The 26,119-nt window shown below is 58.5% G+C and overlaps 6 protein-coding genes across 6 annotated transcripts, besides 4 other annotated features; all 6 read left to right on the top strand.

Moving 5' to 3' along the window:
* Positions 1-288: part of a repeat region that runs on past the window's edge.
* A 2,447-nt stretch (positions 289-2,735) lies between these two features.
* On the top strand, positions 2,736-5,474 carry LPMP_322660 (hypothetical protein; the record flags this gene model as incomplete). Its single annotated transcript, XM_010703649.1, has 1 exon — positions 2,736-5,474. The coding sequence occupies one exon, from the start codon at positions 2,736-2,738 to the stop codon at positions 5,472-5,474; it is 2,739 nt and encodes a 912-aa protein (XP_010701951.1).
* A 1,235-nt stretch (positions 5,475-6,709) lies between these two features.
* LPMP_322650 (hypothetical protein) lies at positions 6,710-8,707 on the top strand (the record flags this gene model as incomplete). Its single annotated transcript, XM_010703648.1, has 1 exon — positions 6,710-8,707. The coding sequence occupies one exon, from the start codon at positions 6,710-6,712 to the stop codon at positions 8,705-8,707; it is 1,998 nt and encodes a 665-aa protein (XP_010701950.1).
* A 1,059-nt stretch (positions 8,708-9,766) lies between these two features.
* Positions 9,767-10,561, top strand: LPMP_322640 (hypothetical protein; the record flags this gene model as incomplete). Its single annotated transcript, XM_010703647.1, has 1 exon — positions 9,767-10,561. One exon carries the CDS (start codon positions 9,767-9,769, stop codon positions 10,559-10,561), a length of 795 nt encoding a protein of 264 aa, XP_010701949.1.
* A 1,104-nt stretch (positions 10,562-11,665) lies between these two features.
* LPMP_322630 (hypothetical protein) lies at positions 11,666-12,154 on the top strand (the record flags this gene model as incomplete). The annotated part of the gene is made up of 1 exon (XM_010703646.1): positions 11,666-12,154. One exon carries the CDS (start codon positions 11,666-11,668, stop codon positions 12,152-12,154), a length of 489 nt encoding a protein of 162 aa, XP_010701948.1.
* Positions 12,155-13,383: 1,229 nt separating this feature from the next.
* On the top strand, positions 13,384-17,238 carry LPMP_322620 (hypothetical protein; the record flags this gene model as incomplete). The annotated part of the gene is made up of 1 exon (XM_010703645.1): positions 13,384-17,238. The coding sequence occupies one exon, from the start codon at positions 13,384-13,386 to the stop codon at positions 17,236-17,238; it is 3,855 nt and encodes a 1,284-aa protein (XP_010701947.1).
* A 628-nt stretch (positions 17,239-17,866) lies between these two features.
* LPMP_322610 (hypothetical protein) lies at positions 17,867-18,283 on the top strand (the record flags this gene model as incomplete). Its single annotated transcript, XM_010703644.1, has 1 exon — positions 17,867-18,283. One exon carries the CDS (start codon positions 17,867-17,869, stop codon positions 18,281-18,283), a length of 417 nt encoding a protein of 138 aa, XP_010701946.1.
* Positions 18,284-18,989: 706 nt separating this feature from the next.
* Positions 18,990-19,900: a repeat region.
* Positions 19,901-20,345: 445 nt separating this feature from the next.
* Positions 20,346-21,254: a repeat region.
* A 26-nt stretch (positions 21,255-21,280) lies between these two features.
* Positions 21,281-22,457: a repeat region.
* The last annotated feature ends 3,662 nt before the right edge of the window (positions 22,458-26,119 follow it).

Genomic DNA, 26,119 nt, shown 5'->3' with positions numbered 1-26,119 from the left:
CACCTCACCCTGCCCTCGCTGCCCACTGGCGTGCGAGCCTGAGCCGCCCTGAGCCATGCAGCAGGTGGCGGCCGGCATGGTGGGAGCGGCGACCTGCGGAGCGAGGGGTGGGCGTGGCTGACGGCAGGGCCCGTGCCTGGATGACCGAGGCGGTGCATTGCTCTAACGCGCGTTCTACGTCGTCTTCGCACGACGCGGATGGACCCTGTGATAGAGCCCGGTGTGTGTGTGTGTGGTAGAGGAGCGCCTGACCTCGTGCTGTATGGCAGAGAATGGACCCGTTGAAAAGTGAATGAGCTTCTTGTGGTACTCTTAGAACTTCCGGGATGTACACTAGTCTACTTTCTTATTCTCATTTCTGCGGCCTGCTTCCGCTCACTCGTCTCGTTGCGTTGGTGCCCCACTTGTAACGTCATCGTACACGAGCCGTAGAGAATGGCGTGCCAGCGTGCGCCTATTTGGTTGTAAATATGTGCGCGTGTGCGTGGGAGTAAAGGTGATGACAAGCGATCCCTCCTCCCCACAAGTGAGCAAGCTGGCCACGGAGAGAAGTGAGGGGTATCTACGAGCTAGGAGAGACTCGCCTGCGTTCTCCTTTGTTTCTCCCATTTCCTCTCTCGTTCTTGCCTTTGCTCTGCCTGTCATCTTGAGTGTGGCGCGTGGGCTGTCATGGCGGACACGAAGAAGAAGAGGCGTTGCAGAGATGTGCGGGTGCGAGTGAGCTGTATTGTCGTTGCTACACTGTGTAACCCAACGAAGCGCGTCCTCCGGGGCGAGCATCGTTGAGTAGGCGCCAAAGAAGGCAGAGCAACAGAGGATGGTCTTCGCTCGCTCACCTCATGCACTACCGCGCCGCTTGGTGGCGGACTCTCGCTCTTCTCCTAACGGACTTCCCTTTGTCCTTCGCTACTCCTTCTCCCGCTTTGGTTCCATCACGTTCTCCGCTTCGCTTTTCTCGCCGATGACACTCCCGCATGCATGTGGGTTGATACCCACTGCATAGCACACACCCGCGCACCCCCCCTTCCCACACACACCTGTGTCTGGTCTCTTCTACTTGCTCATCCGCTGTTTTCCCCCTATACAGATTATTTTTCTCTCTCTCTCTCTGCTCTTGTTGCGCTTAAAGACGAGAAAAGTAGAAGAGCAACGAACCAAAGCAGCGGGAGCCTTCGGCCTTGTTAGTGGGTTAGATATTTCCCCACCCTGTCTTTCTCTGTGCACATCCAGGAATCCAGTTACGACCTTCCTCCTCCCTCTCCCCCCTGTCCACAGTCTCGATCTGCACTTCTACATGTACGACGCTCTTTATACACGCCCCCCTCCTCCTCCTCCATTGCTCTCTGCCACACTCCTCCCGTCATCCTCGCACGTCCGCTTCCTGAAAGAGTCTCTTGTTTAGTCTCTCTTTTCTGGTTATTTTTAGGCGTACTGTGGTCGTCCTTGTCCTCGTCCCTCGCGCCTGCGCCGTTTGAGGGCACGTTTGCTCGTACGCTGCGGCGGCTCTCTCGGATTTGATATCCGACGGTCTCTGCCATCTCTCTAGCCGCCGTGCGCAGGCCAGTCTGACGCTGACTGTCCCTCCACTAGCGCGATTGCTCCGCTTCTCCCTTCTTCCCTCTTGTATAGCTGGCAGAGAGAGAGAGAGAAAAGGCACGCCCGGAAGCGAGAAAGAGTACATCGAGGAAAGTGCGCGAACGGAGCAGAGCGGAAAAAGCGGAGGGGGAGAGCGTTCTGGGAGGGGCCTGCCAAGCACACGGACGTGCCCATCCATACGCCCACACGCATTCCTCACCTATTTCAATACTCCTATCTTCTACTCGAGGGAAGTAAAAACAGTGTTATTCTCTTTTTCGAACATATTTTTCGTTTTGTGTTTCTGAGCTCGTGTTGTAGCACCTACGTGTTCCTCTCTTTGCATTTTCCTGTGGACCTCGTCTTCCCTACTTCCCTCCCTCCCCCCACCCTTTTCCCCCCTTTCCCATTCCCTCTCCTTCTCTTTTTGTTCTTCACAGGTATCCGCTTTCTTTAGAAGCTCGTTTTATTCGCTTATTTTGCTATCCTGGTCTCGGCTGCTGTGTTGGTTTGCGGTTGTTGTCGTTGCCGTCCGCGTCTCTGTGTGTTGTGTTCTGCCGAGAAGTCTCTTTGCAAGTGCCCCTTGCTCGCCGATTACTTTACTCTTTCGTCTTTGCTTTCGCAGCTATTTTGCTGTACCCCCCCCCTCCACCTACTCAGTTTCTCAGCGCATTGGCTGCTTCTCCCTCTTTTCCCTCCACTCTGGGTGCGTTCTTTGCCCTCCTCGCCCCCCTCTCTCTCTCTTTCTTTCTCATCTGGACACTCGCTGATACGCGCTCTTCTTCTCTGTTCTTCGCTCCTTCTTTCCTCTTTTCTCGTCTTGCCACCTTCCCACTCCCCCCTCCCCCCTTCGCTCGCCGCCCTTCTCGTTTTCTCTTTTCCTTCTCAGTCACCAATTTGGGACTCAGAGGCACTTTTCATCTCTCAGCTTTGTCATTATCCTCATCATCACTTTTACTTTCGTTTCTGATATATGTATATATTTTTCCTTACTTGGCTGGCTTCCCTCGTTTCTCCTCTCTCCCTGTGTCAACTTCAGCCACCCACTGATCGGATCCAGCCTACGGCAAAACTCACTCACATAGACCCACGCAGAGGACCACGCCTGTGATACGGGCATGCACACACCGACAGACGCAACATCACCGCACACTGGATTCATGTTTTCATTCAACCACTGGCCCAACGGCGCTACTGGGTCAGTCAACCCCAAGCAGCAGCAGATGATGTGGGCCAACAGCGCCACCCACGGCGCTGTCATGCACCCGGCAGCGTACAGTAATGTTGCGAATCACGGTGTCAGGGTGGGCGCTGAGGGCCACATGCCAGCTCAGTCATTCTCTCCAGCTTGCGCGAGCGCGATGTCAACCAACGTGGTCTCTGCGGGGTGTCTGGGTGCCGATTACCCAGTCGGCTGCGCCGCACCTCGACCCGCTTCCGGCTACTACTACCCACTCTACACAGCGGTCGAGCAGTATGCATCGCAGCAACCACCAGCCTCAGGAGTGATGCCATGTCAAATGCCGCCGCCGCAGCACCAGGCTACCGCTCCCAGGGCTGCCTCGCCTGCACTTGTAACTCAGCAGTGCAGCGCGACCGCATCTCATCCTGCATGTGGCGCGCAAAGCCTGTCCACCTCGATTTCACTACCCAGAAAGGGACGTGAGAGACCTCGCAGCGGTCGACATCACCGTGGGGACGACGAGGCTACGGAAACCCCCGCCTCGACAACGCAGCTGCCGACCTCAGTAAGGTACGGTAGTGGTGGCGGCCATCGTGAGCGACGTCGCCATCCAGGTAATCCGCCAGCTGATGACAGCTGTTCAACTCGCGCACCGTTGCAGGCGGCAACAGCGACGTTTGGGGAGGTGTTTCTGGAGAGTACAAATGCACCCAACACGTACCGTGCACCCATTGCTCCTACCGCGGCTGGCAGCGTAGCTCATGGTGATGGCAATGGTGATGGTTGCGGCCGGCGACGACGTTGGCATCGTCGCGGTGACGGCGGCGGCGGCGAGAGGGGTCGGGACTCCTCACCACGTGTGCCTTCAGACCCGCAAATCGACGGGAACACGAAGAAGATGGACAGACATCGCCACCACCGCCGCGAAGGTCGCGGGCACCGCGACAAGGCCCGCAGCAACGTGGATCGGTCCGAGTCTGCCTCTCCACGCCCCGCTGGTGACCTCGCCGACATCTCGTGCCCCCGCCGATCGAGCAATCGATTCAGCCCTCGCAGGGGCAATCCTCCGAAGAGCACTGCCGTCGCTGCTTCGATACTAGCGGGAACGGCGGCGCTGTCTCTGAGGCCCATTCCTGTCACCACCGTCTCTACACCAGCGCCCCAGCCTGTAACGGTGGGCAGCACCCGGATGGTGGCTACCCCCCCACAGCTGACGAATCCACCTGCCGCGTCGTCAGCTTACAGTGTTCCCCCGAGCACGCGACCAGCGACAGCAGCAGTGCCATTACCGCCGTCCGCAGTGCAACCTTCGAACCCATCAAAGGGCAACCGACTCCACCGCCGACACCGCCGCGCCGACTCTCTCTCTTTGTCAAGCCCAGGCGGCAGCACCGACGCGTCTTCGAGCCACGGATCGTCGTCGTACTCGTCCTCCGTGCTCTCTGGCTCCGTGTCTGCCTCGCGTCCCGCCTTGGCATCGCCGCGCAACCACCGCCCCTGCTGCCGCCAGCGTCGTAGAGACCGTGGAGGCCGCCGCGGCGGCCACCGATCGCCACGCTCAGCCTCGCCGTCCTGGGGACCACGACCGCCGTCAGGGCACGCTCTCGGCAATACCTCCTCCCTGCCCACGGACCACAATGCCAGCGTCGCCAACGCTCCCAATAAGAAGCGTGGGGGCGGCATTCTGAGTTTTTTCCGGCGCGATAAATCCGCCCCGGCTGAGGTCGACTCGTCTAAAGGTGAAAATGTCGGAGCGTTGGCCCAGGAGGCGGCCCTGATGGTGCCGCTCGTGATGCCGCCGAGGGTACCCTACAGCACACCCATGGGGTTCTGCGGCACCTCTGTCCCTTTGCGCGATGTGGCGTCTGAGATGCAGCAACGCGGGACGATCAGCCGCTCTGACTCGACGCGGCAGCACCGTCGCGATCACTCGCAGGGGCACACCCAGCATCCCCAGTCTGGTAACGGCGCCGTGGATGCCCACATTCCTCCGCACCAGGGTAGCAGCATCAACAGCCCCATCGCTGACTCTAGCCGCGCTGTCGTGCCCTTCAGCAAGAGCAAAGGCTTCTTTGGCGGCCTTTTCCACAAAAAGTCCAAGCCAGACGCGCGCGTAACCGCTGCTGCTGGCGTGCCTACCAACGGCGCAAGCGCCATCAGCGGTTGTGCGTCCCCGTCGTCGCGCCCTTCGTCGAGGAGGACGCCGAGCAGTCTGGCACCGAAGGCGAGTGCCACTCTACGATTTGAGGTGCCGCCCACACCACCGAAAAACACGCCTCTCAGTGGTGGGTACGGCGCCGCATCGATGAATGGCACCACGGCAGGCAACCCAGCTCTCAAGTCGAAGCCGGGCCTCTTTGGAGGCTACACGAAGAGGAGTAAGGCAGCTGCATTGCAGCTGCAGCAGGGGATCCTTCAGCCGATGGAGTACCAGTGCCAACCGCAGGCACAGAAGCACCACCAGCAGCAGTGCAACAGGGGCAATAGAGAGCGCCGCCGACACGAGAACCGTGGCCACGCATCACCGGTAGACGAACGTGGTGGCCACCGATCGGGTGGTCGCGGTCGCCGTCACACCCCCTCAACGGACTGCTACTCCTGCTCGGATGGCGCAGCGTCGGCGCCCTCCAGCAGAAGATCACCCCCGAAGCGGCGCAGTGGCCACGGTAACAGGATCAAAAAGGCTGCTCGCGCCCGAGCAACCAACGACATCTAAGGAAACCCATATCGAAGGCCTGCATGCACGCGCGCGAATGGTCGCGTCTTAGAGAAGAGGGCAAGCGAGGGCATTGGCGGTCGGTGGCGGCGTGCACCCCTCTACGACGTACGCCTCTCCTTCCCCCCTGCCGTCTCCACTGTGCAACCGTTTTTTTTCCCTCGTTTCTAATTCCGCCCTCGTCTCACTCTATCCGTCGCTCGTCGTATCACCAGAAGTTCCGAGTAGGTGCGTGTGCATGCGTGCATGTGTCTCTGCCACTCTGCCACTCACTTTCTCAGCTGTCTCTCCAGATTTTCCCTTCTCGTGTGTGTCGGTAGTCGGTTCGATGGATGGTGTTGTCTCTTTCTCGCTCTTTCGGTGTTTGATGTCCCAGCCTGCCCTCCTTCTCCCCGGGCTATGGCCTCGCTTTCTGTCTCGCTTTTCCCCCCCTTTTCGCTATGGAGGGGGAGGGGGGACGCACCGCCTGTCATTCTTTGTTTTCCTCTCGTTCTGTTTTCCCCCCCTCTGTTTCAATGGAAGCACGCATGTGCGCCTGCACACACCAAAGAGAGCAAAGAAGAAACTGCGTTTTACTGCCCTAGCCAATGCAAACCAAGAGCGACATGGTGTGAGCGTTGTGTATGGGTGGAGGGAGGAGGGAGCCAAAACCTGCGAGGGACGGTAGGGGGAAGAGACTCCTTCCTGCCTACACTCTGGCGTATTTTGGCCCCTCTTTCCTTTCACCGCTTCCTCTGCTGCGCCGGTGACCGGGGCAGCCGACGGAGTAGTCAGTGCTGCTGAGGGACAGGCTCCGCCTCTATCAGGATACCAGCTTCTCCTCCCACAGGAACACTCGCCCACGCGGCACGCAATGCATGCCGCCCCTTTGTGCGCCTCTCAGTGGCCGAAAGGGGCGAAGGAAGACGAAGAGCTGATGAGTATTGGACAAGAGTGGACTTGCCACCACAACAGCTCCTCCCCCCGACGTAGTGTCTGCTCACCGAAGGGGATTTCTCCCTCTTTCTGTAGTTGATGTCTCTTTCTCTCTCCCACACCCTTTCTTTTTCAGCACTGTCTCCTCCTGCTTGTCTCTCTGGCGAATTCGCTCTTCAGCGCTACTCAGGAGCGGTTGAAGTGCACGAGAATATAGACCGCATGCGTGCTTGAAGTGTGCGTGTGCGTAGGGAGTGCGTCTTCGTACGTGTGGGCACATTCTCTATGTCTACTTTAAGCTTCATCCTAGGCCAAGCTTCATGGTATCTCATGGCGAGTCCGTAGCGCAGGCGCCTGGCCTGCAGTGGCGTGGCTCCGTCGGTGGCGCAAGTGTAAAAATGATCACGACAGCGGTGGGGCGTCTGTTGGCTGACTACGTGGTGCAGCTGCGTGAGGACATTCAATCTACCGGCATGACCAGCGATATCCCCTCTAACGCAGGTTGTGGCGTCGAGGAGGGCAGCGTAGTCAAGGTAGAGGATGGAGGCAGCGGCTTCACTGCGGATAGCGCTGCTGCTACGCACTATATGGCGGGCTCACGACGCACCATCGATACGGCTGACGAGGCAGTGCCGCTGACGGAGGCTGACGTGGCGGAGTTCCGACAGCGCTTACAACGACTGCAGCGCGTCAAGCACCTTCTTGTTCATTTTTCGGCACGTACCGATCGTCGTCGCGCGCACACGGGGGTCGCGGAGGTATCTCGCCTCTCATCAGGGAGCTTAGCAACGGCCGATCCCGAGGAGGATGACGCCTGTGGTGTGAGCTGTGAGACGCTGCGTCAGAATCCTGTACTCATGATAGCACTGCGCCGCTTTGATCGCATTGTACAGTGCTTCCAAGGTACGGCCCCGCCGGTCGCAGTGGTGCAGGGTCAGGGTGGTGGCCTGCACGAGGCAGGGACGCACGCTTCCGTGTCGGAAACAAGCAACGTGTGCTGCATCCAGCCGCTGCTGATTCTCGTGCCTCTCGCTGAAGGTGTCCTGCACGCTTTTAGTCGCAATGTGAATATCGTGTACCGTCGTCGTCCGAACGCAGCTGCGACTTCCGCTGCTGGCAAACGACCACGTGATGAGGCCAGCGACTCCGCTGCATCCTTTTCAGTGTCTACAGCGGTGGCACCAGATCCGCTAAACTATTGGGACCTGCTGGCCACGCAGCAGCGCAAGCGTCGCTTCGCCCTTTACACTTCCCGCTCCGCGCTGTTGCCACGTGTGAACGCCGTGTGCGCGCCGCTGTACGTTTCCCCTGCTGTTCAGGAGCTTGCGCAGCTCAACTCAGAGGCCGAGCGTTTTATGTTGAGGAGAGCTTGGTGTGTGCACACCAAGGCCCATTTGCTGCGCGAGGTGCCGTGGGTTGCCCGCGATGTCGCCGCGTACCGAGTTGCCTTGCGCGAGGCCCTGCAGAGTTTTACCGAGTCGCAACAAGATGCATTCCTTTCGGGTGTAGTCTACGTCGAGTTCGTCTGCGCTGAGGACGGGATCGTGCGTGTGTGCGTGCAGCATGGACTCTTCCTGGATCTCACCTATGACGTGCGGCGCCGACAGTGGGTGCTCATCGAGCTCCACTGGAATCTTTTCACCACCAGCGCCGGTGCATCACTCGTGACCTCGAAGACAGCATTGGCGGTGCCTCATGCACAGGCCCCGCCTGTCCCCCCAGCTGCACCTACCACAGCTGCTCTAGCTCCTTCGATAGCTCACGGTAGTGTTCACGGCCCAGCCGAGTCTACCTCGCCATTATCTGACGCATCCGCGCCTGCGTCTTTTGTACAGGTTGTGCCTCATGATCGTGAGGCACTGCGCAACTTTCTGAAAGTGGCTTTTGCCCAGGAAGGACTGAGTGGTGGGCTGCATGCGGCGAACCGCTTGGTGTGCGCTGTTGTGCTGGACACCTTTGCCACCCAACTTCGATCTCTGCAGGAGTCTTTCTTCACAGGCGGTGGACTCGGTACGCTTGTCGAGGCGGAGGTGAGGCCTGGCACGCAAATCAGCCTTCACATCTCCTTGCCAGAGCTCTTTGTGTCATCGGCACCGGTGGCACATGTAAAGATGACCATGGTAGGCGGTACAGTGCTGCTGGAGTGCGTGCGTGGAACCGACCTTTCCACACGACAGGTGACACTGCCTCTCAGTACCTCGTCCCTGGTCGTTTCAGCTGCGCCGGGCACAAGCACTGCAGCGCGGGGGCCGTTGATGCCAATGGTGGATATGGAGGCCTTCTTGTGGAAGTGCGTGTGCGCCTTTGCTCCCCCCTAAAGCAGTTGCAGCGCATTCCCCAGCGCACTCTCTCTCTTTCTGTTGGATGGAGAGTGGGTCTAGAGGGGAGACAGAAAGGTGATCTTGGTAGTGTGCGTCGTTGGGGAATCTCAAGACATATGCATGGCCTGCATGGCCAGAAGCAAAGGACTCTTGCTGGGCGTCTGCTGCTGCTGCTGCTGCTGCTACGCGCGCGTCCCGGTACTCTCCTCTTTTTCTGTTTTACTCTCGTAGGGTGCGCGTGCTTTGTGGTCGACCTCGGGCGTGTATCTCGTGCAGCAAGAGACGGACGTGCGCTGATGTTCGATTCTCTGGCAGGACGGTGGGGCGGGAGGCCGGAGGCCCCCTTCCTCCCTCCCTTCACTTCTGCACAGGTATGTGTGAGGACGCTTCCAGCTGCATCTTGCCTTCTACCCATACAATTCGTACCGACATGGTAGCCCTCTCACTTCACCTTCTCTTTCTCCTCGCTCTGGAGGTTTTGTCTTTTCGTTGTTTCTGCTGTCCCACCCACACCCACACAATACTCGTTGCCCCCCCTCTCTCTCTGTGAGTCTCTGTTTCCGACTGGTACTGTGCAGCCACGGCACCCAACCAGGGCAGGTAGGGGACTCAACACACAAGGCAGCTAAGGCGCCTTACTCGATTGTCCAAAAAGGCCACTACGCGCTTCACTCGTCACTCGCCAGCTCCTTCTCTTGTATCTTATACTCAAAGGAGAACGACGCCCTTGTCGGCGAGGAGGTTGAGCCCAGTCTACCGTTTCTCTGTAAGCGCATACCGTAAGCTTTATCATCAGGCTTCCTCCCTCCACTGGAGTAGAGAAGCGGAACTCTCTCTCTCTCTCTCTGTGTGTGTGCGTGCATGTTTTGGCGCGCGTTACTTTCGTTCGTCTCTGGTTGTGCTTCTCTGCGTGTGTCTCGTCTTCTGTTGTTTTCTCTCCTTCACTCACCAATCAACTACTCGTGACAAGAGTGCCGAGAGGGTGAGCGTGTTGGTGCTTCGTCTTTCACATTCGCCTTCGGAGAGCGCTAGCTGAGCGGCTTCTAACCCTAACCCATGGCGCACGCAACTCACTCCCCAAGGTACTCGGGCAACAACGTTATAGTAGGGCCTCCGCAGCTTTCCGCTGCGGACTCAGAGGGTGCCCGACTCGTCCGCTTCAGCCTTCTCTACAAGCTACGGCACCGTGCATACTCTATCACGGCGCGCAACTCTATCTCATCAGAGCGTGCCCAGTCATGGCCATCCCCTCCACACGCAGCAGAGCAATATGGCCACTGCACTGCATACGGGAACGACACTTCTCATGGGGAGACAGGGGAAGCCGCTGGTCTGGGCTACATGACGCCGCCGCAGCGTGGCAGTCGTCCGACGTCGACGGAGCTGTTTGTTCGGCACTCTCCTTCGTCTGTAGCTCTGTCGCCTCTTCCCTCTACAAATGCCGCTGTCCCGTTACTGTCGACGATGGACAAGCGGGAGCTCTCTAAGGTGGTCGTGCGCGATGCCGTGTTCGGACGCCTGCTGGACTTGGTCCCGTCTCGGCAGCACATCCAGACAGCCATCTGGACGCTTTCATCGAATGTGATTCAGATTGACGGCGCTGTCGCGGTGCGTGCCATGCCGCGCGATGGCTGCAATGGCCATCCATTCAGTGACGCTTCGCATCTTGTTGCTTCACGTGGCGGCAGCAGCGCCTATGCAGATGTGGAGGGCCTCTGTGATGTAGTGCGCGAGCGTGTTGGGGAGCTTGTGGTGGATGCGCAGTTCTTTGCGTGCTTGCTACAGCCCTATCTGGGGGACATTGGCTGCCAAGGCGATGTGATTCAGGCTTCCGTCGATGTTGTAGGGTAGAAAGCACAGTGGTGCTTTTCTCTTCGTTCTCTTTGGGCCACTGTGCATGTCTGGGTTTCTTTCCATGAACTGCTTTGCACTCTCTTAGAGGACTTTATATATACATATATATTTCGGTCGATTCACTCTGTTAATGGGGAGTATGCACCTGCTCGTGCGCGCGCGTACATGATTGTGTTGCTACTTGCCGTAGTGCGAGGAGGAGGGGGGGGGGAAGAGGAAGGAGTGCAGATGTCTGCTACAACAAAAGCCTCGCTGCCGCACTGCATACCCTCTCCCCCACGCACACATTCAATCTCCAGCTCACCATCAAGAGTCATGAGCTGGTGTTTATTCGGCCAGTGAATCACGCCATGGTTGCAGCAAAAGTGAAGCTGTAAAAGGGAGAAGAAAATGATGCCAACGAACACACGAGCGACTGGAAAGGACAAAAATGACAAGTTGGTAACATGGCGAGATAAAGGCATTTACTTCCCCGTACGCCTCCCCTCTCTCTTTTTTTTCCCACTCACTGCCGCGCTACGTTCACCCTCCGCGACGTGACCGGCAGAGCGTCTCGAGTGAGTATGTGTGCGATAGCTGCGCGCAGCGGTTGAAGCGAGGGGGAGAGGACGAAGGAAGAGGAGGGGGCGGGGTGATTGGCAGGTAAGATACGTCTCAAGGCTTTTTGTATTTCACGCACAATCGCTGCGCCTCTTCCTCGTTCTTCTTACTCACCCTAATGCAGTCTGTGCTGATGCTGGTCGTGTGACTTGTCTTCCCACTCTCTCTGTCTCTCTCTCGAATCACCTTTCCACCTCCACACTGACCCATCCACAACCCACCACATTTCCTTCGTTCATGTCTCAAACTGCCTTCTCTTTTTCCTCCTTTCCTCACGTTGCGCCGCACCCAATCACGTCAGCCTTCGCGACCCAGTCGCGCACCAGGGATGCTGGCTGTTCTGCACAGCACTGGACGACCTTTGCTCTTCACTCCGCCGACGCGCGTGAAAAAGGGGGTGGAAAGTCAACCCAACTAGACCTTGGGCTTTTGTGTCCTGTTTTACCTACCTAGTCTCTCCTTACATACCTTTCCCCTTCACCTTGGCTGAGACACGCATTCATGGCAGGTACTCCATCTCCGTCGTTTGTGCGAACGGCGACGCGCACTCTCCAGCACGACATCCTGACGTGCACACACTGGAACCCGGCCACGAACAAGCTGCAATGTGCGATACGGGATGCGGCCTACCTGGTAATTGATTTGCCGCGCTTCATCACGTACTCGCATAGCAACTACGGAGCCATGCGGCGCTACATCCGTCAGTCGCGCATCAACAAGGGCAAGATCAACCCCGAAGACTTCAAGGACGTGGACACGAACGTTCTGCGGGAAAGCCTCATCAAGTACGCACAGGCAAAGGGACCACTCCAGAAAATTGACTTTCGCTGGTTCTACTGGATGTACGCTGTCATGATCATCTACACAGGGTGGCAGGGGATGCGTCTGCAGTCGCTGCTCGACGCGCGTGTGGATCGGATGGGTGCCTCGCTGGAGCAGCGCCGCGATATGTACAACGACGACTACCTCGAGGAGGTGCGCCCGCGTTAGTGCCGCAGCAGCTACAACACGGGGAGTGCACAAAGATGAGCACCAGAGAGAGAGTCGACACTGTTCTACCTTACTGCATTTCACCAGCTGTTCTTCTCACTCAAGGTGCCGCTGCTGCACTACGCGGTTCATGCGAGTGTCTGCTGAGTTGTGTAAGTGCGGTCGTGGGATGTATCGCGTTTGTTTTTTCCTGTCAGGAAGGCAAAAAGAGGTGGCGTGCGCTCGCTGGTTATACCGGTGTCTTGCCTATGCTCCTTCTTTTTTGGTTCACCAGTCCCTGTCTCTCTCTCTCTCTCGTGTAGGCGTGTGCTGGGGTTCTTGAGCTGCTGCTTTGTGTCTGATGGCGCGCGAGCGGGGGTAGGGTGGGGTGCGGAGGAAGGGAAAGAGAGATGCTTAGCTCGCACAGAAAGCGGTGCGCCTCCGATTGGAGGCCACGGCAGACGAACTCAAGTATGTGGCTGAAGTGTTGGATGGGCAGTGATCTCATGAAAGCAAAAAAAAAAAAGAGGCCACGAAGTGGCCGCAGCTGCCACTACCAACGCCAGAGCAGTCTGGAGCGAGTTACGCAGAGCCAAGTACACGGTGCGTTCGTTGGGGGTAATGATGGCTGAAAAGATAGAGAGAGAGAGAGGGCGAGAGCGAGGCTCTGGTAAGCGAGCCTTACTTTCCTTTTCGGCACATCAGAGCGACAACACTGCCCGGCTAAGGAAGCCGAAAATATCTCGCGTCGCGGGCGGTTGTTACCGCTGTAATGGCCGGGTGCTGTTCTGTGCGTCCTGCCGCAGGGCATGTGTGCCAAGGTCGCCACCGTGGCGCTTAAATGCCAAGGCTCACCCAGGCGTTGCTCAATATTCCGTGATGGACGGACATCAATGGCCACCCTCCGGCACTGCTGCTGGGACACCATCTTGCATCCATCCTCCTCCGCCATTTTGCTCTCCTCTCTTGACTGATTCACCTCACTTGTATGCAACTCCCCCCCCCACCACCACAATGTATGCCCAATCAGCCAACCGCGCATGAAAAGGGTCACTACGCATCGGCGTGGAGTTGACGCGCACCTAGGACGAAAGAAAAGAGTCGAGGACGAGAAAGTGCTTGGCAGCTGTGCAGGGGTGGTGCCCAGGAGGTAACCTTCTTCCCCCCTTCTTCCACTGCTTATTGGCGGTCTCTCTGTCTCTCTTGCCTGGCCTCCATCTCAGTTTTCCGTGTAATCCCCGTGTGAGAGAATGAAAGAAAAGCATGACAAATATGAGCAGCTGCTCGCCAAGGTGGACTGGCATGCACCACACCCACCGAAAGGCTATCAATACGGTGCCGGTCGCGGGGCGAAGGGCTTCGTCACAACAGCTGAGCTCACCACCGGCGTCAACACGATGACAAAGATGACGCCAGACGAGAGTGATTTCTTCGCCGCAATGGAGCGTCTGGAGGAGCGCACACGGAAGCTAAGGCGCGCAGACGACGGGGCAGCAGCGAGTCTGGCCGGCGGGCGCCACACCAGCGGGGTGCCAAGCAGCAGTGCAGACGGCAGCGCTCCGGCGAAGGTGAAGCTCTCGCTGGAGGACCTTGCCACGCTCGAAGCCGTGTCCTCTGCCAGTGCCGCAGAGTCAACCACCACTGCAGGCTCACAGAGCGCCACCTCAGGGCCCCCACCATCTGGGCTGTTGACAACAGCGAACCTGCTACCATCAGCGTCTGCCCCAGGTACCTCAATCCCGCTAGTGGTGCGCAGCGCTCGGGCGGAAGAGGGCGAGGCTGCCGAGGAGCACGTCTTTGCTGAGGAGCGTGTTCTCACCGCCTACGACGTTCTGAAAGGCAAGGCATCTGCTGTACAGGCCGGTCTGCACAGTGTTCTTGCGATGGGGTCGACTGAGGAGCAGACGACGTGGATTACCCACGCACGCGCCTACCGTGAGATGGGAATGACGCGTCGCGCGTATCAGACGCTCGTGGATGGGTGCGCTGTGACTGGCAGGAAAGGCAAGCGCATCTGGGAGGAGCGGCTGCGCTACCTCGCCAAAGATAACCACACCGGTCGACGCCGCCTGCTTGAGGAAGCCACGACGGCGTGCCCAACGGAGGAGGAGCTCTGGACACAGCTGCTGGGCTGCGTACCACCGCTCGAGCAGGTGCCGTGTCTCCAGCGGGCGGTACTGGCGTGCCCGTCGAGCGAGGATCTGTGGCTGCGCCTGGTCCACTACGTGCCCTCCTCGCAGGACCAGCGCGCGCTGTTACAGAAAGCGCTGCAGTACACCCCGACGCTGCCGCTGCTGTGGGCACGCCTGGCGCGACTGGAGACGTATCAGATGGGCAAGGAGATGTTCCAGGCGGCGGCAGCACGCTATCCTTCCCTGGCGCTTGTTATCGAGGCTGCCAAGTACGTGGAGTGGCACATGCTTGCCCACTACTGGGCCCGCCGATTCTCCACCACGAGCACAGCTTCACAACCCGCGGAGGGTCGAGGCTTTCACATTTTGGAAGCCGTGGAAGGTGATGCAGGCAGTGCGGCGTCCACAGCGGCGATGCACGAAGTCATGCAGAGGGTAGACACGGAGGTGCGTGACCTGGTGCGCACCGCCCAGCGCAACTACCTGAACATGAGCGAGGCGGCGTCGCGGCACGCCTGGCTCTCACTTGCGCTCTCACTACTTTACAAATGCAGCGTAGAGGGCCACGACGAGACGGAGGCGTCGAATGCGGATGGGGCAACGTCGGCGGCTTCTCACCCAGCGGGCAGAGCACCCAACGTGCACTTGTACACGGCTGCTCACATGTTTCTCTGTATTGTGGACCCTAATGACAAGAAGGGCGCGACGAATGCCATTCCTGCCACGTGGCTGGAGGACCTTGTGGCCCTTCTCCCTGCTGATGCGGCGAGTCGACACAGTGTGCAATGCGTGCTCTGCTACTTGTGGCTGCGGCTGCAGCACCAGCAGCTCGAATCGATGGGGGGCTGCAGCAGGGTCGCGGAGACGTTAGCGGTAGTGGATAGCAGCGCCGTGGCACCGGCCGCCCGATCTACCGCTACGATGATGCCTCGCCACATTCTACCTGTGTTTGCATCTGCGGTACTGTCCGCTTCCACCGCTGTTTTGCAGGACGACTTGCCTGCGCTATTGCGCAGAGACAGCGAGGGCTCAACAGGAGCGGAGGAAGGCGCTTCGCTGTCCTCGACAGTGCGTCAGCCTGTAGTAGCAAGTCCAGTTCTCGCTGCCCCCAGCGAGGGGCGGCGGGTGACAGAGGAGGAAGAGGAGGAAGAGCTTGGGAAGCCGCCTGCGACGCCAACGACCTTTTCGACAGCATGCCCCCCTGTGAAAGCGAAGCGGTCAGACGTTACATCTGCGCTTCCGCAGCCCCCTCCCTTGGTGTTGATGCTAGCCTCTTTGCTTGGCATCATCACGCACATCGCTGCCTCAGCAGCTGGCACACTCGCCGGTGCCTCGCTCAGCCCCCAGGGTTCGAACGTTCAGCTTAACGCAGCACCTAGCGTCCCTGCTGACACGAGCGCAAGACCGCAGCTCTGCGGGGCATTGGTGCTTCTTGTTGTTGAAGTGCCACTGGCTGTGTCCGATGCCCTCTACCGCAGTGGCTGCCCTGCGACAGCCCTCTCTTTTATCAATCGGCTTTTGCACACGATTAGTTCCACCGCGGCTGGCCAGATCGCTGACGCCCTGCGCCTGTACGTGGCACGCGCTAAAATGCTGGCTGCCGTCGGCGACACAGCGGAGGCAGATGCCTGCTTGGTAAGCGCGATCAACGTAGCTAAGGGTGCTGCTACAACTACTCCGCAGCATCAGCAGTGTGAAGAGGAGGTGTGGGTGAAGCTTGCCGTGTTGCGCCGCAGTCAAGGGCAGTCGATCGATGCGCTGCTGGTAGATGCTCTGCGGCAGTGCCCGCGCTCGCCACGGCTGTGGCTCATCCGGCTCGAGGAGAGGCGGCGCGCGATCCAGCAGCGGCAGGACGTGCTAGCGCCGATCTCGACTGCGGTGTCCGTGGTTAGCCTGCTCCGGCAAGACGAGTCTCTTGCCAGTGACATTCGCGAGCTTCGCGCGCTGTGCAATGTGGCGCTCAGTCCTGCGCACTGCCGGACTGTGGCAGCGGTGTGGATCTTCGTGGCGGCTCGTGTGGAGGCGGAGCTGCTGCAGAACGTATCGGCGGCGCGGGCGTTGCTGACCGATGCGCTCTCGGCATGTGCGCCAGATCTGCAGAATACGCACTCGCACGTCTTTGCGCGGGGGGTGTCGGCCCAGGAGCTCGAGCGGCAAGCCAGCGCTGTTGCCCGCATCGGGGTAACGCAGGTCATGCTGGACGTGCAGTACGGCACCCCAGGGCAGGCGCTGGAGGTGGTTCAGGAGGTGCTGCAGAAGCTCCCCAAGACGCGTGAGGGGACCTTTGCCATGGCGCAGGACGATGCTGTTGGTGAGTTACTAGGACTCTTTATTTCACTGGAGCCGCCCGTATCTCGTGGCAGAGCTGCCGCGCAGGTGATGCGTCAGTGGAAGTCGCGCGAGCCACTCGCCTTGTGTGCGGTGGCGCAGCTGTACTACGCCGCCGGACAGTACGCTCGAGCTCTAGACCAAGCGAAGAAGGCGGTGCGGCTGAGCGAGGGTCGATGCGGTGACGCTGTGGGATTACTGTGGCGGATGGCAGAGGCGCCAGTGATGCAGCCTCTTGTGCGTGAGGCAATAGCGGGAAAGACGGGAGAGGACTCTGACCGAGGCAGTGAGTCTGGGAAGCGTTCCGAGGCGCTCGCTGACGCTGCCTCTGTCGATGAGCTCACAGTAGAAGCTATTCAGCAGTGGGTGTTCTCCATCGTGAACTCCAGCGGTGGCACTGGCATAGGCGGCAGCACCATCAGCGGTACTGACTGTGCACCGGCGGTGGCGGCTAGCAGCTCGGCTACGCCCCTCGTCGTAGTTCCTAACAGCGGCCCTATTTGGATCGCCGTCGCCAAGGCAGAGGACCCCGGCAATGTGACGCTCCTCGGCTATCGTCGGCCAGTGGCCGAGATGCTTCGCGACGTTGCCAATCGCATCGCTCTCAAGGGCCCGGAGTCGGCGAGCGCCGTGACTCGCACGTAGTTGGCTGCACACACCCACCCACCCACACACGCACAGCTTGAGTATGTGTGAGAGCTTGCTCTCTCCGTGGACAACAAATTAGACGAGGACCAAGTTATGCACACAGACGCACAGGCAGCCGCAAGGAGGCATTTGCCTTGAGAACCGGGTGGAGAGCAACTCAGCACTCCAGCTGTGGCTGGATATGTCGGCGTGGGAGGGGACAGAGAAACTCGTCAGAGCGCAATGCGTGTACCTCTCCACTTCCCTCGAACTCACCCGGGGAGACATCGAAGCTCGGGTAGCTTGTCCTGTTTTCTACGGTGACACTTTAGAGGAGGAGGGGCGTATGAGCGAGGTGATGTATGAGGTGCTGCACCTCTGCGTCTTTCTCTCTTAACTCGCGTCCACCCCCTTCCTCCCTCTTTCTTTGACTCGTGCTCGACCTTTCGCCCTCCTTATCCCCACCCCCCTCTCTCTCTGTCTGTAGGTGCGCTGGCCGCAACTCGTGGCTGCAGCGCGTGCTTGTCTGCTAGCCTCTTTATTTCACTGGGCACTACACACGCACACACACAGTCTGCATGGACGTAGTACTGAACCGCTAAGAAGCTCCTCTCAACCCAGTGCTTCTCTCCTTCTCACATCAGTCATGTCATCTGGTAGGAACTCTTCGGATTCTAACGTTGACTCAGGCGACGAGTGGGCGGCCCCGCCAAAGCCGCTCCCGGGAAGCAGCGTGGCTTCTACTTCTGCTGCGGACGCAGCGGCCGCGCCTGCTGGCGGTTGCCGCACCATGGAGGTGATGGATGCTGTCGAGCGCGACTTGGCCGGCGCCTGTGTCTCTGTATTGTTTCAACTCCCCAGTGGTGAGACGTATTCGGCGAGGTTTTTCATGGGTCAGAGCGTAGAGCACATGAAGGCGCTTCTGGAGAGGGAGAAAGGCCTGCCCTACGAGAAGACGACCCTGTACCTCGGGGACCGCGTGCTGTTTGACCCCCTGTCCTTGAGCGACCTCCCCTTCGACTCGAGGATGGAAAACCACGTCAAGGTTGAAATGGCCACCTGAGCACCGCGGTGTGCAGACGCTTTTCATTATTTCCTCAAGACCCACCGAGTCGGACTACCCCTCGCCCTTTTCTCTCTGTCGACTGCGTAGCCCAGCTCAACTGGGGGCAACGCTTTGTACATCTGGCATGCGCAGAGGTGAGTTGCACGTCGTGCTTTGATGAAGGCAGAGGCCGAGGGAGAACGTTGAGACTGGCTCTTTACGTGAGGCCTGATTACACCAATGGGGGATGACGGCGCGCATTACACGTACACGTACATAGGGGGAACCTTTTTACTCAGCTGCTTGTCCTTTGCAGATGCGGCGTTACACAAGATAACGCACACGCGTGAGTGACACTGTCACTCTGCCTACGCCTGTGAGCTGAGGAGAGGAGGAGGGGGGGGGCGTGTACCGTCACACCGCATCCTGTGGTTCTGCTGCTTGTTTTGATGATGCGCCTTTCTTCGCCTTTTCCCCTTTCCGCATGCGGTCGCGCTTCTACTGCAGGGCACAGCGCAGACAAGGCCACGAGGACGTCACCGGACATCACCCTGGCGTTCGACTTCTTCACCTATGATTGGGGACACCCTCCACAGCGCCACCGCACATACACAACTGCCAGATGTCCTTCGCGGATAGGGTGAAACTCATGATCAATAGCCTCCTCCCGTAAAGTTCTCTCGTGTGTGGTGAGGCCGCTTAGCAACCGTTGCTGATGCCGCAACCGGCGCGATCGGAAGCAGCTCTCAAGAAGGTACCTTGTGTGCAGCCCAAGCATCGCCCCCCTCTCTCGGATAGGCTCAGGAAAGAGCACCAAAGAGCCAGCCCCGAAGGATGAGTAGGGTCCTGCGACGTCCTCGACCCCGGCGATATTCGGTCATGGGCGCACATCCAGGTTATCCATGCCCTCCTCCCCCCTCGTGTACTGCGCTTACCAGCAGTGAGGCGAGGAGACCGCCACCTCTCAGTGCAAAAGTGCGGGTCAACGCATTGGTGAAGATGCACCAACGGAACGTTGTGCGACACCCGGCAGCTCTCCTCCTCCGCGCCCCTCCGAGACCCATACCGACGCCCTCAAAGCCGTTTACGCTTAGGTGAGCTCGAGGTGGCACTCCGCGAAGTCCACTGCAGTTCCGCCGCGGGCCTCAGGGAAATTCACTGTGGGAGTGTGTGTCAAGACCCTCCCCGATGCACAGGAGGCGGACACTGCTGGACATCTACAGCCGGAGCGCCGCCGCCGGCCGCGTCCATTCTACGTGGAGAAGGGCCTGTTGCGCTGCTACTGCAGCTGCACATGTTTGACGATGCCCCCGCGCCCTACTGCCCAGTGACGCTGACTAGCAATCTGTGCAAGCTACTCAAGTAAATGGTTTTGTGATAGCTGCGCGGTCATCTGGAAGACAAGCTCCAACCGCAGGAGTGTGGCTTCTGTGCTCACCGCTGCACTGTAGACTCCCTGGCTTTAGTTCCCCATGCAATCTGGAAGCACCAGCCGAGTGCCAAGATAGGAGCAGTGTTTGTGGACCACGCCCGCGTGCTTGGCTCGGTAGATCACGCCGCTCTCATCACAGCACGGACTAAGTGCAGCGTAGGCCTGCACCGTACTCGCTGGACCATGGGTTTCTCAGACAATCGCCATTCCCGCCCTCTCGGTGTGAGCTTCCCGTCAATGCGCGGCACTGGCCGACGCGTTGCAGAGGTTACCCAAGGTAACCACAGTGGGACTTTTGCCAGGCAGAGGGTCATCAGCTCGCTCGGGTGTGGTCCGTCAAAGGTTCTTCTGCCCTCTTGCTACATGGCAGTCGTTGTGCCCAAACTGAAGTACCACCGCACGGTGGGACAGTGCTAGCGAAGAACTCCAGGAAGGCTCTTGAGCACTTTCATGCCAAAGCAGCCTCAGTCGCCGTGGGTACCGCGACACACGCAAACCCCAGAAACCTACTCAAAGAGGCCGAACTCCTGCCTTTCGACTCGATGGTGCTGCTGCGCCGTACCTGCCTGCGCCTTTCCGCAGCTACGCGAGGGAGCTGCGTTGCGCATGTGACGTGAGATGGCGGTGTGGCTACGACGCTTCGACGGCTCTCAGAAGGGCATGCAGGCACCGACACCTTCGGAACTTCGCCAACACACACCTCCTTCATGCGCAGCGCTGACGTGCACTTCAACCCGCCGCTCCCTGGTGGGCTGCGGGCGGACTCTCCGGGCGGAGAAAAACCGGTGGGGTGCCCTGAACGACTCCTCCTTATTTCGCGACGCTTCCTCACTCTCGCTGTGGGCCAAAAGTGCAGCGCAGTTGGACATCAAGAGAGGAAGCGGCTGTGATGCGCTATGGGGGTAGTGCACCCACGCGTTCAGTGACAAGAGGCTGCGTCTCGCTGGCTTGCGGCCACCATGCTGAGTGTGAAGCAGAGGTGTCAGGCCTTGAGCTGCTGCGAAGGCAAGGTGATCAGCCAGGATACGTAGACACACGTGGTGCTATTTCTACGGGCTCGTTCTCTTTCCTCATGGCGCTCGACATGGGCCCCACCCAAGGGTGGAGGATGTCATGCTGTGACGTGTCTGGGCACCAGCGTTGGTGCCACTAGCCCGCCGGGTGCGCCTCTCGTTTGGGTCTGTCTTTGGCCACTTTGGATTGGAGCACAACGACAGAGCGGACAGGCTTGCAGAGTGTGAAATGCCAGAGACCCCGACGCCAACTGCATGGATGACGAACCTCGTCCCCGGTCTTAGTGGTCAGGTTGATATCCCCCACAGCCCCGATACATGGTGCGGCACGCTGAGAGAATGGCTGCGTGGCGGCAGCCGTACCACACCAAAGAGCAAGGGATGCCGGGATTGCAAAACCGACAGCAGACCATCCTCACCCAGTTACGCACAGGCTCCTGTCCGTGCTTTGGGTTCCTGCAGCGGCAGGTGACTTACAGTGACAGCATGGAGTGCAGCTGGTGTGCTGCTTACCACTGCGCGAGAATTGTGGTACTCCCACCCCTTGCTGGAGCCCCCGTTTCCAACTACTTTTTGCCACGAGTGCGTCCGACCCGGCGTCGTGCCCGGCGTTCTCCGCGTGGTTTTCGGACTGCTTGAGGCTCACAGCGCACCTCGTTACCCGCTAGGATCGGGCACGCAGCGATGTGATGACACACATCTCCATCGTGCTGCACGGGCTTCCTCCGCCGGGTGTCCATTGCTGCCCCCCCCCCCCTCCTGTGGTCCTTCCCAACGACAAACGATGAGGTTTTTGCGCGCCGGCAGATGTTTGCTCACCAGTCCCGTCCACTTGAGATGTCCACTCCTGGCAAAGGTGTGCGGGTTTAGGTGAGGACGGGGCACTAGCGTTGCCACCGACTCATGGCAACGTCCCACCTGTCGTGGCCCATGCGGGCACGCCATTCAGACACGTCCTTCGGCGCCATCAGCGGAAATGAAGGATGTGGACCGTGAGCCCCCCTCCCCTGACAAAATCGTCGTCTTGAAACAGGGCTCGAGATCCACTAGTGCGAACACTGTGCACGCACGTGGTCAAGCACAGCTGGCGTGGTGTATTGCATTCATAGAAAGCAGTCAGAGGTCAGAAAAGCACGAGCGATGGACAAAGAAGGCGCGTAGTGGTCCATGCGAATCAGCCCCCCAGTGCATGGGTGCGAAGTATGCGGCATCTTCAACGTCCGATCGGGTGGGCCCACGAGGTGCCAGTCCCGGAGGCACGACGACAACACCCCAGATCCCACCATGGAGTCTTTGAGACTTCCATCTGGAGAGTCTCCACATCATATATTATGGCATGCCGCCACTTGAGGCCACAGAAAGGAAGTATGGCACACCAACAAGGTGCAGGGTTTCAGAGGTCCCTGACCCGAGGCTAGCTAACTTCCTCCTTTGGGCTCATCCGGCATGCACCTCCACCACACCCTACTACCCGCACGACGGACGCCATGGGTTCCACCCTCGAGCAGGACCTTAGACGCGGCCCGCTTTGGATTAGGGCATGCAATTCACCCAGGTCCCTCTGGCGCCAATCGCCCAGCATGTACCTGAAGAAGGTCTGGGAAGAGTTCCTGAGACGCATGGCCCGATTTGGCGCCAGGTGGTTGGCTTCAGAGGGTCAATATTTTGCCCCAGGGCAGCAGCGGTGTAGGTGAGCTGTAGATGTATGCGTATATTTTATGCTTTGCTCGTGCTGAAATGGACATATCGGAAAAACGAACGAAAAGTCGAGCGGTTCACATGTGCGTTGCCACGATGCCTTCATTTGCGCGACGGTGGCAGCCGCCGTTTGTTGCTTTGCTGTGCTTGTCGCACGCTCCTCCTCCGGTGAGCTCTTTCGCACCGATCTTCTGCCCACACCACCCACCTATCTGCTTCATCTCTCGTGGTACGTACGTCTCAGTTTCACTTTCTTCATCACTCGATACTTCTTTCGTTTTCTCTTGTGTTGCGTGGCCAAGGCTGAAGTCTCTCTTGCTTTCGATTCCTGTTCGCGCTTGCGTGTAGCACGGTGACAAGGCCGCACTTTGCAGTCGACGCGGAAGACGTATAGAGGGAAAGTACTTGGTAAAAGAGGGGCCCAGACAGAGCACCATGTGCGTGTGAATGGGTTGCGTGCATGCAGGTGAGCTGGTGCTGAGGTCAGCTGCAAAAATATGAAGAGAGAGGCCGAGAGGGAGGGAGAGGGCAAGTTGACAAGCCGTATGCGAAGCGCGGGCGCAACCCACCCTTCGAGATTTCGATGTTCTTTTCGTTGTTCATAGCTTTCACTGCTTCTGTAGAGAGACGTTTGAATCCCTCAGCGACCTCAGCAGATAGCCAACGAGAGAAGGATAGATGGATGGGCACGTGTGTGCGCGTGTGTGACGCCACTGAGCTGAAACGTAGGGGCGTGCGCCCAAGGGACGTCAAGAGAGAGAGGGGGGGGGGTGACGCCATGAAGAACAACACAATACCCAGTCGCCCTGTCTACGTGTATATCGCAGACACACGTGTGGATGTACTGCTATCGAAGGTAAAGAAGCAAAGCGGAAAAAAAAGCATGCGAAGGAAGACTGGAGAAGAATTTGGACTTGCTGTGTGCTGGACCCTGCGCTACTCTCTCCACTTCTCCAATCTGTACTGCACTCCACAGTGCTTCTTCCTCTGTGGCAGGGGAGGGGTTAACGGGGATGGTATGGTGACGTGCTGCGAGAAGATCAGAGAGAGGAACGAAGGGTGGGGGAAAAGAGACAGTGTCAAACCACGCCGATGCGCGGACTCTGAAAGGGCTTCTCTTTCCCTCTTCTTTCTTCATCTGAGCCGCTCTGCTCTTTCTCTCCCGTGCATTCCCTCTCCGCTTGCCGCTGGATCAGCTTCCTCTGTGGTGCCTCGTGAGCTTCAGTGGGGCGAAAGAGGTACACTCCTTGTATGCCTCTCTCAGTTGTGCGGTGGGCCTAACTGCATGCTTATGCGTGTGCGCTTTCTGCATATATGTGCGCTGATCTCTGCGTGCGGTGCAGAGTCCCCACCCCTTCACTTATTAGCTGCTCTCTTCCCCCCTCCCTCCCTCCCCTTCCTCCTCTTTTCGGTTTGCTCTGCACCTCTCAATAGTGCGCAGTCACTCAGTTGAGAGAAACAAAGAGGAGGACAAACAACGCTAGAAGCGTCTGTGCGGTTTCCTGGCGCGTGCAGCGGTCGGTGAGACTACAGTTGCGCTTGCACGCGTAGGCGTGAGCACTCGAGTGGCTACCCGCGCTGAGAGTGTGGCCAACTCGCTATGTGGCGCGTTAAGGCAGCTGGGCTGGTGGCCGGGTTTGCCATGACTTGTACCGGTTACTACAGGGTGTTTGCGCTCGACATGTTTGACGCACGCGCGGCGCAGGAGAAGCGCTACGAGGCTATCGAGCAGCGGCTATCTTCGGCAGCACATAGGGCTATGAAGGCCGTGCCGGTGGGGCTCAATGTAGTTGCGCAAGCAGCGCCACCGCCATCCTCACAGTGAGCTGTTGTTGCTCCAATGGTTTGGACGAACATCAGTGCCTAAGCACAAGCATGCGCGCGTGCTTACCCTCGTACCCACATGCAGTGTTTCATTGTTGGTGGGGAGTAGGGGCTTCTACCCGTCTTCTGCATCTCCTTAGCTCAGTAGACTTGCCACTGACGTCTCTGCAGGGATAACAACTTTTCCTGTGACATTCGCTCGGGTGTGCCCATACCCAGGCGGCTCCGCGGCATGCGTGTGTGTGTGTGTGTGTGTGCGTCTTCTGGGAAGGTACGTTTCTCTGAAAGCGATGAGGACAATGATGCGCTGCGGCTTTGACATTTGACGCGTATACGTCGCTGGCGCTGCATTCGCCTCTGCCACTGTCGTTTTTCTCGCTGCCCCCCCCTCACCCCCTACGGCTGACGGTGCGCTGGCGGACGGCTGAAAGAGATGTGACGTTTATGTTTGTGCTTCTGCTTCGTTGCCTGACCTTCACAGCGCCACATACATATCACTGCAGCAGACCACTAGATGGAGTCGACGATTGTTTTCTTTCGCGCACTGATGATTGCATGTTTGATTCGTCACCTCGTGCCCCCTCTACCTCCATATGAAGAGGTAAATCGAATACAGCCGCGAAAAGCGGAAAGACGCTGTCACGGCTACGGTGTTCTGAGCAGTCGCACTCTCGTAGAGAAGCAGAAACATCGGCGACATCACGCTCACACCAAGCTGTGGCTGGTTCTGTTGGCTGATGTCTTGCACTTTTCCTTTCTCTTCACGAGTGGCGTTGGCACAAGTCTGCACCTTGCGTGTCACTCACCAGATTTTGTTCATCATAGCTTCCTGCTCGTCCATTTTTTTTTTCTCTTGTCTTTCCATGCATGCATACATCACTGCTGCCATTTCACGCCCCTCCGCGTTGTTGGTCGTTCACTCGACAGCGACATACGCCTGCACACCCACACATTTCATACAGCGATACTAGAAAAGAAGGTACAGTCAGGACGGGAGCATTGACCTTACTCGATTGCTTCTCTCATCTACAGTACTTCAGCGCATCCATCACTGCGCCTGCGCGTGTGTTTTGGTGTTTTTTTTCTCTCCCCACCGTCTCTCTCTCTCTCTCTCTGCGACTCGCACACTCTCAGAGGGGGTACGAGTGCGCGAGTGCCGTCCTGCAGCGCGTTTTTTTCATTTCCTTCTTTTTTTTTCCCCTGTAGGAGAGGGGTGCATGGTGTCCACACAGAGGTGGTCCCCCTACCGTCTCTCTCCCTTTCTCCTCCTCAGGGCCACACCCACGTTGGTGTGTGCTGCTGCGCTTAGATGCGTGCTTCTGTTTCCTGCACTTGGCAAGACAACAGCGCTCATCCCCTAGACAGGCAGACACACGTCCGTGAAGAAGAGCCAACACCCTGACAAAGTACCCGATCAAACTCCAACCTGAATTCCGGTAGTTTTACGCACAGACCACGCCCCTCACATTTGCACGCTTGTGAGTGATCCTTCTCGTATGCTTCGCCCTGCACCCACCGAGACGAAGGCTTGGCTGACTCAACTGATTGACTCTTGTAGCGACTGAAGTGTTCTAGTCCTTGCCTTCTCCTGTGTTCAGTCGTAGAAACTCTCAGACATCATCAGTGTCACAGCGTGACATCCGGGAGAGCAGTCGAGGGGGAGCGGGGGGGGGGAGGTGCCCGGGTGCTGGTCTCTTTTTTTTTCTCGGACTCCTCAAGCAGGCTGGTGCAGAGGACTGGCCACCACACGTTGGAGCGGCAGTCGTGCAGGTGAGTCGTCTTCTACAGCGACATACATAACGTGCACCTAGAGTCAGTTGATTACATCCAGAGTAGAGAACTTGCTGACTGCTTCCACTGGCCCTTCTCTTCTCTGCAACAGTTCAC

Source organism: Leishmania panamensis (genome assembly GCF_000755165.1).
Source record: "Leishmania panamensis strain MHOM/PA/94/PSC-1 chromosome 32 sequence".
In the NCBI taxonomy this organism is placed as follows: Eukaryota; Euglenozoa; class Kinetoplastea; order Trypanosomatida; family Trypanosomatidae; genus Leishmania; species Leishmania panamensis.
This window is presented reverse-complemented; position numbering and strand designations above follow the sequence as displayed.